Below are 18,268 nucleotides of genomic sequence, written 5' to 3'. Positions count from 1 at the left end.
GCCTGGTTGTAAACCAAAGTGCTTAATGCAACCTAAAATGGCACTGGCCTTTTGGTAAGTTAAGCCACCACAGCTTATCATATGATCAGGTTGTTACCAAAATTCTGTTGTCAGTTATCCCCAAATGAGGTTCTTCCTTCCTATGTGAATTTTTTAAATATGACCCTGTAAAACTTTGTTTTGCTGCTATCAGACCAGCTAGTTTGGGATCATTCTGAAATTGCAGGTCGTTCCATGCAATATTTGCAGTTCCTGTTTTTAAATCAACTCTGGGTTTGATATACTCTCTCTCCATTTCTTTATCCAACTCAATAGCACAGAAACCGGCTCTGATCACTACCAGCAGTGCTATTTGATGTGGATCTATTTATGAGCACCTCCCACTTAGTTCTCTAGGTCACTTTGTAGCATCACACAATTCATGTGATGAAGGAGGAAACCACAGGGAGTGCAATAGTTTGGGATCACAGGCAAGTAGGATTCCTCAAGAGAGTGTCTCCTAATTCATACTAACTGGGAACAGATAAATTGTCTCAGAGTGATGCATCTCAAAAAAGAAATATTAGTATGAACAGTAACAGTATGGTAACACTATTTTATAGAGAACTGAAAAAGCTTCTTCACTTATAAATATGTAACCCTAACCCTTCTATCACCTCCTTTTTGTAGAGATCTTTTCAGAGACTTTATCACAGAAAGCAACATTACACTTGGAAAACCCACTAATTTCTGATATATACAAGTGGGCTATCAACCACACTGCTAACTGTCACTACACAGGAACACAAGAAATTGCCTTATACCAAGTCTGACCATTGCCAAACAGTATTGTCTACACTGACTGTCAGCAGCTCTCTAGGATTACAGGGAGGAATCTCTCCCAACCCTCCCTGGAGATGCCAGGGAAAGAACCTGAGACCTTCTCCATGCAAAGCGGATGCTCTATCACTCACCTACAGTCCCCTCTCTACATTTCATGCTCTTGATTTTTAATAAAGAAATGTTTAAATAAAAAGAATTAATTACAACAGCAATGGTACCAAGCACAAGGGAGACTAAAAAGAGCACATTATCTAAGGCAGACTGTTATAACAGCAAGCCCTCAGAAAGGGATGGAGCAGAGAAGTATCCTTGTAGGCAATAAGGGCAAACTCCTACATGTTTCTCTGCATACTTGATTTGCTTCCTTTGTCCCAGAGAAGTTTCTTCACTTCAGATGTGCCTCAATTAAGAAAAGAGCAGGAACAGCCTGCTGGTGTTCCTAAGGCATTCTTGGAATCCTTCCTCTTGATGACAGCAAAGCTGCTACCTCTATTCCTTAGTAGAGCTTTTTAAAACAGGGCAGCTAGCTTTATCTTTCAAGCTGTTGGCAGCTATTACTGATTTCTACCATTTAAGCAAGTTATGACCCAGATATATGTCTTGTTTTCATGTACTCATTTCCTGACATAAGTCCCAAATAAACTTTGGAAATAAGTAGTCCATTGCTATGGATTCATTTACGCATTACTCTCTCTTGTTTTACTGTGCCAAGCTCATATTCTCCATGGTCATATTTTCCCTCTATTCTTACTGTTTACCCACTTCATCATACTGTAGAATACTTCTACCTTCCTAGTTGCCTGTAGTTTTCACTGGCTAGCCCATGCCTGGGGAACCTGTGAACCTCCAGATGCTGCTGGACTACAACTTCCATCAACCCTGACCACTGGCAATCCTGGCTGGGGCTGATGGGAGTCCAACAACATCAAGAAGGCCAAAGATTTGCCACCTGTAGGCTAGAAAGACCAGTTGGAAATACTCCTAGAATAGGGGATGCTAGGAGGGGCATAAGGCTCCCGATGACATTGTCTTTTGTGCTCACACTTTCACTTACGCCTGTCCCCAAAAATTCTCCATCAGGTTTGGTACGTGAACAGGAATTACACTAAAATGATTTAAGATTTAATAAAAACACTGTGCTCCCGCACTCAGTTGTTCTGGTACTAAAATATCAAATGCAGTCTCATACCATCTGATAATATGCAACAAGGGACAAAACTGATTCAAACTCATTCTTCTTGCACATCTTCTTGCAGACTTCAGGATCTGCATCTGTCTGGAAATATGGATGGAAAAATCAGTGTTCTAGCGTACCAAGAATAGATTGTTTCCAACAGTAACAATGTAAGATGAAGCTGCAGATTCGTCCCAAACTCCTGTCTTTCCATTGCCAAAACATAAACCAATGGCACTGAAAATACATCAGCATCAATACAACTCTCTGTTCAGAAGAACAAGTTATCTACAGATGTATGGAACAAACAAACAAAAAACACATAGATAATTCCAGCGAGCTATGTAAACTGCTGAAAGGCTAAAACAAGGCCATAAATGGTTAATGGACACCATGCATGATACAGCCTTACAAGAACAAATATCTGAAAAGCTTTACCATAACCTTCACCCCCACTTTTAAGATGTTGGATTAAAAGTCAGCATGGGCAGTATGAAATATGAACACAATTGACCATTGGACAATTTCTGGGCTTTAAACAAAACAAGTCATGACATTTAGAACTAGGGTGCTTCCAGAAAGGGGATTTATGTTGCATACAGGTCATGTAGATGCAATTTTTCTGTGTGCATGATTGACATGTGATCCACACCCTTTTTTTTAGCCTTAGCTTTTTTATAGGTATTCTACCATTTCCCACCAACACCAGCGGGTAGTCCTTTAAAGTTTATGTGCTGTTCTGACCATGATCTTTTTGCTGCATCTGATAGATGGGGGTGGGGAACCTTTTTCAGCCTGAGGACCACATTCCATTCTGGGCAATAGTCCAGATTTTCCCATCCCACTCCCAAATTTCCAATTTAATTTCAGGCCTGGGGAGGGGGAGAGGAAATGGACAACTGTAAACGAAGATCGTTCATCCCAATATATAAAATATGAGAGGTATAAGTTGGTTTGGATTTCTTCCCAGCTTGCTAATAGATGCATCTTCTGAAAGAGTCAGCCTTTTAATGGAAATTCCAATCTGCTCACTCCTTACTTTGGAAACACTGCTAAAGTTCACTCTCAAAACAAGCAACTTTATAGGCAATTTCACATTTCAGCTCACATTCTTCAAGTCCTTACACATGCTGGTCTCTCTCTCTCTCAAGACAGTTGGATCAAGACTAGGTTATTACACCATATACATAACAGAAATGCATCTGTATCATTCCTTTTTCATCCCCACCCCAACTAATAAATTACACTGTCTTTGTTTTATATTACTACTGAAAACAATGAGCAAGTAAACTTAACAAAGCCACCAGATCAAAGCAGTGCAGGAAGTTACCAGAATATGAAGCAATTCCTCCAAATAACAGCAAATGACATTTTCGTCTTCATAGAGAGCCCAACTGCGTTGCTGGGCATCATCTTTATGGCGGGCCAGATCTGCAAATATCACCTTTAGTCTCTGTTCATCATGGCAAATCTGTCCAGAAGGCAGTCCTGAACAAAGATCCTGCAACAACAACAGAAATGCATCACTTTAACAGTGAACCGTTACCAAAAAAGCTCTGGTTTTCCAACTATAATTTACCATTAAATAGCCAATAGCTTTGACAGTACCTAACTTGTAATAGCATTCATTGCATCCAATTACTGTGCATCAACCTTTTTTTGAAAGAACTTGCACAAAAATTTGATGTTGCACATTTTTTTTTCATTATATAGGGTTTCAAAAATCTTCATCTGACCTCTGAGACAAGGCCTACTACTACTACTACTACTACTACTAGAATTTATTACCCACCCTTCACCCAAAGGTCCCAGGGCAGGTCACAACAATTTTACTCACATAATTAAAAACAGTTAAAAACAACTTAAACAACATCACAGAAAATATGGTAGGTCCTCAAAATATACATCTCAGGTGTCGAAGGCCAGGGTAAAGAGGTGCATCTTCAGCATTCACTGTAAGTTGTACAATGAAGTTGCCAGACAGACCTCCACAGCTTAGAGGCTGCCACAGAGAATGCTCTCTCCCAGGCCACCCCCAAACCTCCACGGGGGGTGGACTACCAAAAGGGTCTCCTCTGCTGATCTCAATACCAGAGGGTCTGTAGGGAAGGAGGTGGTCTTTGAGATAATTGGGACCTAAGTCACTTAGGGCTTTAAACATTAATGTGAGCACCTTGAAGTGGGCCCGGAAAAGAACTGGCAACCAATGCAGCTATTTTAAAACATGGGTTATATGAGTTCTAAAGGGAACCCCAGCCAGTAATCTGGCTGCTGCATTTTGGAATAGTTGAAGTTTTCGAGTCATCTTCAAGGGCAGCCCCATGTAGAGCGCACTGCAATAATCCAGTTTGGAAGTTACCAGAGCATGGAGCACTGTGACCAAGTCTTCTCTGTCCAAAACGGGCCGGAGCTGGAAAAAAGCACTCCTAGCCACTGAGGCCACCTAAACCTCCAGTGACAGAGTTGGATCAAGCAGTATTCCCAGGCTGTAGACTTGCTCCTTCAAGGAAAGAGCAACCAGAATAGGCTGTCGTGCCACCTCCTGGACATGAGAACTCTGGACACATAACACTTCTGTCTATTTAGGATTCAGCCTCAATTTATTGGCCCATCACTGCTTCTAAGCACCGGTTCAACATCTCAACTGCCTCTTCCAATTCAGATGGAATCAAGAAGTAGAGCTGGGTGTCGTCTGCATATTGATGGCAACTCACTCCAAATCTCCTGATGACAGCTCCCAGTGGCTTCATATAGATGTTGAATAGCATGGAGGACAAGATGGAACCCTGTGGAACTTCACATAATCCCATGGTGCTGAACAGTAGTCTCCCATAAGTATTTTTTGGAAGTGGCTCTGGACCAAGGCAATTTCAATGCCATGGCCAGGCCTGAGAGCTAGACTGGAATGGATCCAAGTAATCAGTTTCCTCTAAGCATGCTGGAAACTGGACCTCCACCATCTTCTCAAGCACCTTGCCCCAAAAGGGGATATTTGCCACTGTGTGATAGTTGTTTAACACTTCTGGGTCCAGGTCTTCTTAAGGAGGGGATGCACCATTGTCTCCTTCAATGCATATGGGACCTCCCCCTTCCCTAGCAAAGCATTAATCACTCTCTGGACCCACCCAGTCAGTGCCCTATGGCTAGTTCGCAACAGCCAAGATGAGCAAGGGCCAATGGACAAGTGGTGGGCCGCACTTTTTCAAGCAGCTTGTCCACATCCTCAAATCGCAGTAAGAGCAGGTTTGTAGTCTGGGATTGCTCCTGGATCCATCCTAGTTGCTAGAGGCCCGGGTGACCTCAGTGGCTAGGAGTGCCTTTTACCAGCTTCAACTGGTAAGACAGGTGCAGCTGTTTCTGGACAGGGATAGTCTGTCCATGCACTGCTAACCTCCAGTCTGGATTACTGTAATGCACGCCATGTGGGGCTGCCCTTCAGGTTGGTCTAGAAGCTGCAGCTGGTGCAAAATGAGGTGGCACAACTGCTCACTGGGGCAGAGTATCGCCAACATGTCACCCTGCTGCTGAAAGAATTGCACTGGCTGTCCATTAGCTTCTGGACCAAGTTCAAGGTTCTGGTTTTGGTGTACAAATCCCTATACAGCTTGGTATTGGGATACCTGAAAGATCATCTTACCCCTTATACACCCAGTCCATCACTGTGTGCTGCAGTTGAGGGCCTCCTGCAGATACCATCTTATCAGGAGGTCCTTTCCGCACAACATAAGAAGCGAACCTTTACTGGTGTGGCATCTATCCTTAGGAATTCCCTCCCCTTAAATACTAGACAGGCACCATCTGTATTATCTTTTTGGCACCTACTAAAGACCTTCCTCTTTCAACAAGCCTATTAAGTAGAGACCTTATCCCAGTCTGCATCTGTGTTGGAATAGTCTTTTAAGATGTTTTTAAAGCTTTTTCTAAAAGATGCTTTAAAGATGTTTTGCTTTAATATGTTTTTAAATATGTTTTGTTTTAATATATTTTAAAGTCTGTTTTAAGAAATTAGAGTGTTTTATTTGCATCCCTGGGCTCCTTCTGGGAGGACGGGCAGGATATCATCATCATTGAAACTGATCCGATACAGGTGGAACAGACAGTGCTCTGGATGCCTCTGTTGGACTTGCTTAAAACTGCAAAGTTGTTGCAGCTGGTCTCCAAGGGTGTCAGAGCAACATTCTCTTGGCCAGATGACAAAAGCTCATTCACCACTTGGAAAAGCTCTGCCAGCCAGAGACTTGCGGAAGCAATGATGGCAGAAAAGTAGGCTTTCTTTGGTGCCACCACTGCCACGTGGTAGCCACAACAGTGCAGCCTTACCCATGTTCTGTCAGGTTCAGGCCGAGATTTGTGCCACCTGCACTCCAGCTGCCGACCCTCCTGTTTCATTACACGCAGATCACTGGAATACCAAAATGACCTACTTCCTCCACAGAGACGGCAGGGGCACTCAGGAGCTATCATGTCAATGGCTCTACACATCTCACCATTCCACAGTGAGACAAGAGCCTCGACAGGAGCACCAACCATGTCAGCCAGAAAATCCCCTGGAGCATTTAGGAATCCATCAGATTCCATAAGTCTCTGAGGGTGCACCATCTCAATGGGTCCCCCACCCTTGCAGAGTGGAGCAGCTATGTTTAACCCAAACCTTTCCAGGGAATGGTCCCTCCATGACAACAGACTCACAGTGAGTCCCCCAATCAATGGAGTAGTACCAATTCACTCTGTGGCAAAGACCAGGTCAAGGGTATGTCTGGCCAAATGTGTTGGGCCACTGATGTATTGGGACAGCCCCATGGTTGTCATGAAGTCCACAGCTGGCCCATTTGAGGCAGCCTCAGCTTGTATATTGAAGCCTCCCAATACAACTGTGAAAGGGTTCTCCAACACAACATCTGAGATTACTTCTGCCAGCCTGGTTAGGGAGGTTTTAAGGCAGGGGGGTGGATAGTACTCCAACAACATCCCTGTTCTGTCTCTCTGGCCCAACACCACAAACAGTCCCTCAAGCCCAGACAGTATGGACTGGTCTCCTGGTAAGGCAGATGGAATTTTTATGGATGATTGCAACTCCCCCTCCTTCTGACCAGGAATGGTGCTGCACCAAGTTCCCAGGCGGGCATATCTGGGTTAGCACTGGACCACCAAGCTCACCCACCCAGGTCTCAGTTATACATGCCAAGTCTGCCTACTCATCCACAATAAAATCATGGATGACAGATGTTTTGTTTTGGGCAGACCTGGCATTTATCAACCCCACCACAAGGCCAGGGGATCGGTTGACCGGTGTCCCCAAATTCTGAGACACAGCAGGCAAAACAGAGGGGGCAAGTGCTTTGATGTGACTCCCCCCTCTATACCTTCACTCACCACTATATCTCCCACTACCTACCACCACAGGGATGGCAGTCCCACTCCCAACCATTCCCCGTTCCTGTCCAAGACACATAGTCAGCCACCACTAGTAAACAAAGATATGCAGCAGAAGTTGATAGCAGGGCTGTGGAGTCGGGAGCAATTTTGGGTGGAGTCAGAGTTGGTAGAAATGTACCAACTCCGACCCCTTCATAAATGGCAAATGTATATGAACTAGTAATAACAAATTTACTGTAGTAAAATGGTAGCGCAAGGCATTTCATCACCACCACGTGAATCCAGAGCTTGGAAAAGTTACTTTTTTGAACTACAACTCCCACGAGCCCAATCCCTGGACAGTAGAAAAATAGAGGAGTTGGAGTCGAAGGTCTGGCGTACCGACTCCACAGCCCTGGTTGATAGTAGAAAGAGTTGATAGTAGGCCAACAGTTCAATCCTATATGTACCTTCCCCTTGAGTTCAATGAGGCACATTTCCAGGTAAGCATGAATAGGAACTCAGCCTAAGTGGCTTTAAAAATTGTTAAGCACATTCTAAGAACATAACGTAAGAACATAAGAACAGCCTACTGGAGCCTACGTATAGGTATATCATTTCCTCTGATTGTAGTGTTCTGCTCAGTTGCTTTCATGCAAAGGGGCTACATTTGTATTACAGATAGCCCTCTTGCTATTTTGCTCTGACAATATTCTGGGTTGTTCCTCATTGTGGCTGTTGTCTGTCCCTTCTCATATTTTCCTTTACAATATTTTAAATACTTTTTTTGCATGTTTCTTAATTCGCCTTGCAAGACTCTCTTGAAAATTTCTTTGGGTGGGTGAGGAGAATATTTACCAGAATGGTAGCATGTTAACAAATTTCCACATAAAACACTAAAACCACAACATTTTCCTACTTCTTATTGCTGCTATCGCCTCCATTCAAACTTGTGAAAGACCAGTATTGCCAGAAGAGGATCCTTTTAAACATTTGTTTTGATCATTCTGCAAATAGAGCACAACAAAGGGCGCATTTACGCCAGGCTGAGGGGAGTTGGATATGGTGGATCTCCAGCTGAGCTCGCTGGGTCCCACCTCAACTGGGCTATGGCAGTGTAAGTCCTTCAGCCCAGCTCAGCTGGGCCTCAGTCAGCTCAGGAAAGACTGGCGTAAGTGAAGCTGGCGTACGTCCCAAAAATGGGATGTGTCAGGAGTGAGACTGTGGTGAGGAGGCTTAGGCCACATCTAACTTGTGCTGGGAGAACTTCTGCAGGTCCCAATTCAGGCAAAAGTTATGCTGGGGAAAAAGTCGGTCTGAGAAAATAAATACAATAGAAGTCAATGGAGAGGGTTTACTCACTAGTAGGGGTATTTAGGAGAGCCGGCTTTTACTTTCTGGTCCCTAGACATAATTCCCAGCTGAGCCGGCATTCAGCCAACCCAGAGGCTCCTGAATGGCAACTGGATGCGGTGGAACTTTACGCAGTCTTTTCTTGCTCCAGCACCAATTAGGTTATCTTGCCCTGAGTTTGATTACTCTGCCCATTTGTACTTGGGCAATCAAATCTTGGCTTAATAAGTTGAGATATGAATGAAGTCTGCGCACTCGCACACATCTGCCTCCTTCTTCCCTTTGTGTAAGTAGGAAAACAAGTCAGGAAGCTACAGTTAACCATAGCTTTTCATTACATCTTATCTAGGAAACTATGGTTCATGGCTTTCAAACAAGTCAGAACGTTAAGCCATGGTTTAAAGTAGGCTTCATATCCTGACTTCTTTAGGACCCATTAACCATAGTTTCCCAGTTCAGATATAACAGGAAGCTATGGTTAACTATGCCTTCCTAGCTCATTTTACCAGCTGCATGAAGGAAGGTGCTAAGGAGCTGTGTGCAGGAAGTAGTTTACGCAGAGGTTTGACTGTCTGAATATAGTCTGTCATCACATGTGGTCAAAACAGCATTTTGAGCTTTAAATAGTTAAGGTAAATCCAAATTCCACATTCAGGCTCTCAAATGAATTGTCATTTGCACGTCATGCACAGGTATCTATAAATGCCAGAAGAAGCTGAACAGGGTTAGTGTCACTTATGAAAACATCCTGATAAGCATCAATTAGTAGTTTGAAAACTGAAATGTCTGTTCTACTCTGTGACCTGGGAAATGGAAGGCAAACATCTTGAACAATTAGTTAATTCAGTAAGTACACAGAAAACAGTATTCTTCAAAGATATGTATATCCTGGGGAGCAAAAGTGTCAACACAACATAGCTCATTAGGCACAACCCTACCTGTAAGGAAGGAGGCAATTTGGGAATCTTCCAACTGTTGGGCTTTTGTACCTGCCAGATATGTCATTAACCTGATTAAACAAATGAATTCACTTGTGCAGAGGTATATAAAGTCATTGTGATTCTCTTGTAGATCAGAACATAATAGAAATCAATTTTCCCTATTTGTGCAACTTTTGTTTTCTCATAAGGTGTGGGAATTGTGGCAAATATACCCACTTCTGCACCCATTTTGACTTGTTCCACAAACATAGGACCAGGTCCCACAGCTGATTTTCCTTGCCCCAATGCAGCTCAATTAAAATCATTATATTGGGAATATAAGGTATCTTTCCCTTTTTCTGATGACCTTCAGAGACAGACCAGGTTTGCAAACCAGACTGGGACATCACTATTTCTCATTTCCCTATATTAAACCACTATACCTACACCTAATGTTATACAAAGTAAACCTTGAATTGGCTAGACTCATTCAACCCACATTTTCAGATCAGCTAAATAAGCTGTGTTCACAGTGAATGTTATTTTAAACATTGACACATTTACTATGTGAACCAGACACATTCTCATATTAATATGAAATATATAATGAAATAGCAGTTGTTTTTATTGGATGTAGTTCTATTAGATGTGCCTACAATTATTTCTCTTTAATAGTAGATTGTGTTTAATCAAAACTGTTGCAAAAGTTGCAATGTGTGTTACCTTGGCATATGATTGATCAAAGTCTTTCATGTAGTTGCATATTTTGAAGAATGTAGCTTTGTCTTTCTTTGATAATTGAGGAATTTAGCAATTTAATGTTTAGGTATGCATCATACACTTAGCTTCTACAAAGATTTAGTATAAATATCCCTTCCTTTGAGCATCTGTCCCTCTTCTTTTTGAGAGGCATCTATCACCTTGCTTGTGGCCTAGACAGCCTTGTTGATATTAGTAGCAATTGCATTTTATAATGCTTCTACATTATTGACTACTTTCATTTATTTTATTTTCTGTAATGTTTGATTAAGTTCTGTTAAGTAAAGGAAATTACCAAACTTTCAGTGCCTTGCAAAAGTAATCAGTTTCAGTTTTTTATGTTTCTTACAAACATTTCCCAACATTAAACCAATGTCACCTTTCAATAATTGATTTTGAGTTTGTGTTTCAAAATAAAATATACAGAATGAAATTACAACATACCATTTGTAATTCAGTAAATATGAGAGCATTGGTCAGGGGTCTGATTACTTTCGCAAGGCACTGTATATGCCTAAGACTCATCCCTGAACCTTACATTTCTGTGTGCTAATACAGACTGGGGGTTAACTCCTTAACGTGGCATCTGAGGGTGCTAGGGTGTAGCTTCACTGCCGGATTCAATGTCTGCTATGCAGAAATCATGTTTAGTTTCACTCTGAACAGAACTACAGAGTGTTTCCAAAACATGATGAGAACCTAACTAGAAAGAGATGGAAGAGGCTTGTATCGTTTCAGAGTTAAAAACAGTAAGAATGCCCCCTGCTCCATCATTGTCTTCATCCAACCACATTTTAAAATGTGCACTGTGAACAGAAGAACTGTTATCTCTGTCCTATCTCTCCAACCCATTCACTCCTCTCCCCACCATCTATTTGGCAAGGTATGGCATATTTATTTATTTATTTATTTTATGTACCGCCCCATAGCTGAAGCTCTCTGGGCGGTTTACAGCAATTAAAAACATTAAAAACATATACAAATTTTAAAACACACACAAAAATTTAAAAACACAATTAAAAAATAATATATATTTTTAAAAAACACATGCTAAAATATCACATGATTGGTACTGGATTGGGAATAGTATGGGCATCAAGCTAATGTTCTTATGGTACCTGTTCTTCCCTGATCATGCGGACAGACCTTGAAGGGGCAGCTGCTTAGATGTAACCAGAAGTTCCTTAGATGGCTAACTCACAGTGTGGACAGTAAAAAAATCTAAAAAGAAATTCATATAGAAAGCATCTGAGAGTTGCAGCTGTGAATGATCATTTCTATGCAAATTTGTTTTCTATACAAAATCTGCCCTAGAATTCACCACAGATACCTTGAAATGTCATCTCTCAGTGTCTGAACAATTTGAAGGAAGGACATTGGAAGCTGCCTTATATTCTCAGACCATTAGTCCACTTAGCTCAGTACTGACTCTGCAGTGATGAAGTAGTTCATCAGAGTTTCAGACAGGTGTCTTGTCTAGCCCTACCTGGTGATGTCAGGTGTTGAATCTGTGGCCCTCCACATGGAGGGGGAAAGCAGGAATAAGGATAAGACTGACAAACTATAAAAGCTTGGCCAAATGAAAAACAAGCTTCTCTTGGATGTGTGTCCCCAAACAGCGCTGCCACAATAGAGAAATCCCTGTTCTGTGTGTCCATACTGACTGAGCCTTGGGTGGTCAAGGGACATTCAACACAGCCTCCTAACAGCACCAGATCCAATTCATGCTCACCTTTAGCGGGAGTGAAGAAACCAAACAAACCTTAAAAATATAGCTGCACCACAATCCTACAAGTATATTTTGGGATTCCTCTCAAGGTCAACCTCTTCCCATTTTTTTAAGCTCACCAACACAACCTAATTCAATAGCGTTTGGGTGCACTAATTCAGCATTTATTATAAAATCAAACATACAAGTACGGAATTGTTGGCAAAGGAAGCCTTGTACGTGCAGGAAACACAAAAATGATTGAGGACCAGTAAGGAATAAAAAATAAAATAAAATTGTGATGATAAAATGTTGGTGCAAACAAAGCCTTAGAGTCCACATATTTTCACAATATTTCCCAAGCTCTTTTCCCACTTCTTAACACTTGACTCTTTTTCTTTACCATCCTCCATCCACAGGCTTTCTATCATGCACCAAGCCTCTAATGGTCTAATGAGGCAAAGCTCTCTAATACGACTAACTTCTTGACATATCATGCACCATCTTAATGTGATTACATCACTAACTTCTTTTCTTTCATGAGCACCATCAGGGTCAGATCTGCTCTTATAAAGTAACTGTCAGATATTACTGAGAAACCAGATTATGCCTCAGGAAGGCAACAGACAACTTAAATGAACAGATGCTACAATATATGTAAGATTTGCCTTGAGCACATTTGTGTTTGTCTTTCTGCATTTGGAGGGCAAAATTATACACAGGAAACATCCAATCATAATCTTTTATACTGAAGAGAACATGATTATTTTGGGAAAGTTCCCTCTCCTGCAATCTTGCCTTTACTATTAACAGACAGAATACCAATTCTGATGTGCAAACATGTCTGCATGTCTGCAAAAGCTGCTCTGTTCCTTTCACTCTAACTCCTTGCTAGCCATTCTAGAGAACCAATGGCTCTTTAAATGTAGGCAATCCTTTTAGTTTTCTTTGGGTAGGTGCATTCAACCACCTCCTGCAAACCCTAAAATAAATAAATAATAAATAAGGTATCATTGTGCATTACTTTCTGTTGATAACTACGTGATAAATCCCTGTAGTAACCTATGGTTAATGCAAGAGAAGAGACCGCCAACTCAACAGCACACCCCAGGAGGCTCTAGGCCAGATTAACAGTGCAGAGTGAGACAGACACTTAATTCAATTTATCGAGCCACTCTCTGAGGTAGATCCTTTGAAAACGTAGTGCTTCATTTAGGAGCAAGCTCAGCCCCTGGCTAAGTGTATAGTAATTACAGGGTGTTTCCCCCCTTCTTCTGGAGTTATAATCCTGTTATAGAGCAGGCTGTTTTACAGAGCAATGGAGGCAAGCACTTGCACATGTTCAGCAGTGTTGGACAGAAAGAGGAATTTCTTAGCTTCTACTACTGCATCCATTATGCTTCCCTGACGTTCACCTGTCAGGTCCTGCCCCTCATGCCTCTCCGGATAGTAAGCAAGCTCATGTGAGAGTCAAGAAGGCAACAAACACCTTGGAAGCAAAGGGTCTGAAGGGACAGTATGAAGGTGCAGTTACTATTATACTGTTGCCAGATATAATCCCCAAATGTGAAAACAGAGCAGGGAAGAGTAGGCAAAAGAATGAATGCCAGAAGACGAGAGGAGTGTCTTGATGCCTACTCACGCATTCAGCTAATAGTGTAATGAATGCAGTGAGTGCAAAGCTGTGCATCTCACATGCTCCGTTCCTCCCTTCCTCTACACATTGGATGTAATATCTAGATGAACATTCATAAAGAAACCCTACATACACATACCTGAGCTTTACAATATGGTTCTTAAAAGGGGATACACTGTACATATGAATCAAACACATGCATGGATACTGCTAATGAGTAAGACTCCTAATATCATAATGCCTTTATACAAACCTATGATGCACTTGGAATATTATGTATAGTTATGGTTGCTACATCTCAAAAAGGATATTATAGAGCTGGAAAAGGTTCAGAGAAGCACAACCAAAATACAGTGGCATGGAGCAACTCACTTATGAAAAAAGGTTGCAACATTTGGGACTTTTTAGTTTAGAGAAAAGGTAAGTAAGAGGTGAAGATAGAAGTGTATAAAGTTATTCATAGTGTGGAGAAAGTGGATAGATAAAAGTTGTTCTCCCTCTCTCATAACACTAGAACTCTAGGACATCCAATGAAGCTAAACAGTGGGAAATTCAGGGCAAACAGAAGGAAATACCTCTTTACATAGTGCATAGTTACACCATGGAATCTGCAAGCAAAAGATACAGTGATGGCCACCAACTTGGGGCAGCTTTAAAAGGGGATTAGACAAATTCATGGGCTTCCCATGGGCATTTGGCTGGCCATTGTTGGAACAGAATGCTGAACTAGACAGACCTTTATTCTCATCGATGAATGCAGGCTTGCCACACTTAGATATTAAATCAAATATGCAGAAACAGTGGGCGTGCATGTAGGGGTCCTGTGGTCATCACAGGAGTTTCTACAGTGTATTAAATGTGAGTGGGCCTTCAGCTGCCTGACATTATGAGGAACTGTGTTCTCTTATATCACCCAACTGGCCAATATGTTTAAAGGCAATTTAGAAAAGAAAATGGAAGCCCAAATCCTGTGAGAATGCTAGCTTCTACTGGCATTTTACAAGAAGGCTCTCCTTCATCAAAGTGGTCCTGAATTACACCTTTGGCTAGATTCTCTCCATCCCCTGCCTTTTTAAAGGAAATGTAGAACCTGAGAGGTACATCTCCCCTGTTTTTGAAATTATTATTCACATACTATAGTGCAAAGGACACCCTGGCACATTATGTGCAGTATCAGAGGTAAGAGTACATTTCCTTTCCTCTTGATCCCTATATTGCATGAACAGAGTAGCAAGGCGGACCTGAATGAAAAATACAGTAAGTAATGCATCCTTCAAAAGAGCGCATTGGGAATAAGTCTGTGTTAATGGATTCTGAAATTGATTCAGTAAATGAGTGCTTTGTCTTTTAATTTAAAGCAGGAGGACAAAAGAAAGGATACAACTAATTAAAGAATGTAGTATGAAGCTTGAAAAAATGTACAGAGATTTAGTATAGAGGAGCAGGAAGCTTTAATCAACAATGATCTCCTATTTCACTCAGGGAAAAAATATTAGAAAAACATTCAGCTTTCTTCTCCAGTTTTCACTTTGCCCAGAGTGAACACAGTTAAAGTTGTTTGAGAAAAAGTATTTAACTTCATGCTGAAGCTAGGACTGCTGTCCTCACACTTCATGAGTTTGTAAAAACATATTCACACTCTCAGGAGCTCTGCTTTTACTCAAAAATTCACCAAGGACCATTTTAGCTTTCTTCCCTAAGGCACCCTGGTAACTACATGTATGTTCTTGGTGGGAAGACTCTTAAGATAGGGAATTACCATTCCCACAGGTGCCATTTGGACATGCCTACAAAAACATGGAAATCATGTTGTCATGAGGTAATTCTGTGGGGCTGAGGGCTACATCTCAATGATGCAACCATGTGGGGCCAACCTCATAGCAAAATTGCTTCCACACTGTGGTTAAGCCTAGATGGCATCTTATATAGCTCATTTGTTAAGTCTTATTATACTGGTTACATAACAAATGTTTAGTTACTGTAGTAGTCAAATTGCTGACTTGACTCGAAGATTACTATGGTTCTGATAGTTACATTAACCCAACTTTTAGTCCAGATATACACAGGACACACATACTATGGGGCTACAATTGTGGTTTCCCAGCATGGGTGGACAGAGGGGGAAAAAACATTTGCATGTGCAGCACCTGACTCCCCACATCGACCTTTGCCTCCATCATGAAAATGCTGGTCCAGATCCTTCAAATGACCATATAAAACTAAGGTATAACTTGCCTTCCCCTGTGTAGCATGGCTTGTTGACACCTATGCTCTCAAAAAGTGTGTGCTTGCACTCTAGCAGAAAAGCACTTCCCTTCTTTACTGTTCACATTACCAACTCTCAAACAGTAGCTCAGTTACAAATTTGGTTTATTTCCCACTGAACTGGCAAGTTTCTAAAATATGCAGGCCAGATTTATGTAGTTCTTTCCCTGTATGCCTAAAACTACATTACCAATATAGTTTTGACCAGTAAAGTTTTCAACAAGGTCCCATGATCATATTCCTTTTTTATTTTGTTGCTCTTCTGGCATGTAAAATGTTCAATAATTCAACCATTTCTGCATAAATAAAGTACAGAAATTAAACATGCATTCTGTCACGCTACTGTGTGAGGTGACAAATACACCATAAAATAAGGGTGGACAGAAAGTAGGGTAGATATAGGTGATTTGATGTAAATTGGCCAGGACTGCTGACTCCCAATTGTTAAAACAACATCTCCCCCAAATTATACTGCCTGCATGGAGAATGCTTTGGAGCAGGGGCAAGGGTAACCAGAAGTAGATTTTTGTGTGAAAAGACTGTGCTCACAATTCAGCTCTGGTTCTCAAGGAAAATTCCTGTGCTCAGCATTCTTTAATTCTTATTGTGTGTCTTTTGCACCTGGCTCCAGTTGGTAGATCTTGGGGTTCTAGTAAAAAATAAAATTGATCCTGCAAGTCTGAAGCTTGCCCATCCCTAGAGAAATTGGCATATCCTCAGGGATGTGACAGGCACTACACAACCCTCTTATGTTAGATAGAATATGATCCATGCCACCTCAGTCACCTAAAGTACTTGAGCTCTCACTCATGTTACCTTTTTCCCCTCCCCATCCCAAAACATGCCTTCCAAAAACAAAGGGTTCATCAACCAGAAAGCAGTAGAAAATGCTTTTCAGCCCATTTTCTGCCAGCTACAAAAAAACTCAGAAGCCTTCTCCAAACTTTATCATGAAATTCACATGTACCACTATTGGTAAGTCACTTGAACCTTCTCTGTGCTAGTAGCCTGATCTCACTTGTCTAAGAATGTTTGTTTTCCTTTGCCTTAGAACAATTTCGACTCCATGAAGGAAACCCAGTAGAACTAGTATATGAAGATCCACATCGCCCACATTCACCCTGGCCCTCTCTGACTTGTCACCTTGCAGTCCTATGTGAAGAGCATGTTTGTCAGAATTTTTGAATTTCTCAAGTTTTAGAGCATTTCTTAAACCATCCAATTAAATGCAACTGTGATATACCATGGAGGCAAAATGAAGCAATTTTCCTACCTTGCTTTCCACCAATGAGATGAGAATCTGCTCCATGATGTTATTAGTGGCAGGAACAGAAGTTTGAATATGACCAATTACTACACCAATGGCAACCCGGGAGAGCTCATAGCTGAGATTTGTGTTCCTGCGGACAAGTTCAATCAATTCGGCACCTATTGTCTTTGGCACAGATACTACTAGGCCAGATGATTCTTGATCTGCACCCTCTAAACCATCTGACTTCTTATCTTCTAGGCAAAGAGAGTCAAAATCTTCTGTCCCTGTAGGAGCAGCTAGCACCACCTCCTTGGCTTGTATGCTCTTGTCATCATTTGCATTTGAAGCTCCTATTTGCATGGGTGGTTGTGGTGCAGCCCTTTTGATCAGGGGGGATTTGCTTGCACTCCCATGCTTTCTTTGCCCAACAGGGCTAACATCCAAGCTGTGCGATCCCATGGTGTGGGCACTTCTGCTAGGAACAGGGGGAGGGGTGTTGCTGTGGCTGGGAGTAGCAGTTGGGAGAGCAGACTCTGTTGAGCCAGTATACAATGTATCCAGAGAAGTGCTTACAGAGGAGGCACTAGAAACTGACCCAGAGGCAATTTCAACTGTATCTGAAAGGCAACAATTAAAATGTCTTAGCAACATCATCAAAAGAATAGAGGAAAAAACAAAACGCAGCAGCAGAATCCATTAAGAACCTCATTGTGCATGCTTACAAAGTAGTCTAACTACCCTTCCTGGTTCACTTATCTCAAAGCAAAATTCTATTAACTCACTCTTGAGTATTCCTTATCACTGACCTCTTTACAGCAAGGGAGAAAAGGCTGTTCTGCAGACATGAATTTTCTTCAAAGATCTCACTGTTTTTATTTAAAAAACATTAATTCAAGGGTGGAAGAGATTTCCCCCACAGGAATAGGCAATTTTAAAAAAATTTAAACGTACAGCTATTATTTTTGAGTAATGTCTCACTTGAAATTAAAAGAGAAAAACTGTTCATTACTCAAGTATCCCCTTT

General features: G+C 41.5%; 1 protein-coding gene across 1 annotated transcript in view; it reads right to left on the bottom strand.

Moving 5' to 3' along the window:
* The window catches only part of NCKIPSD (NCK interacting protein with SH3 domain), a 135,201-nt gene that overhangs the window by 28,483 nt on the left and 88,450 nt on the right, over window positions 1-18,268 (bottom strand). Inside the window, exons 5-7 of the mRNA XM_061618335.1 lie at window positions 17,266-17,861; window positions 3,327-3,497; window positions 2,012-2,098 (exon numbers count right to left, since the gene is read on the bottom strand). Coding sequence (XP_061474319.1) covers window positions 2,012-2,098; window positions 3,327-3,497; window positions 17,266-17,861 — 854 coding nt within the window. The remainder of the gene's footprint in view (window positions 1-2,011; window positions 2,099-3,326; window positions 3,498-17,265; window positions 17,862-18,268) is intronic.

Source organism: Rhineura floridana, chromosome 3 (genome assembly GCF_030035675.1).
Source record: "Rhineura floridana isolate rRhiFlo1 chromosome 3, rRhiFlo1.hap2, whole genome shotgun sequence".
Lineage (NCBI taxonomy): Eukaryota > Metazoa > Chordata > Lepidosauria > Squamata > Rhineuridae > Rhineura > Rhineura floridana.
Note: the sequence above shows the minus strand (reverse complement) of the source record. Positions and strands in the feature narration are given on the sequence as shown.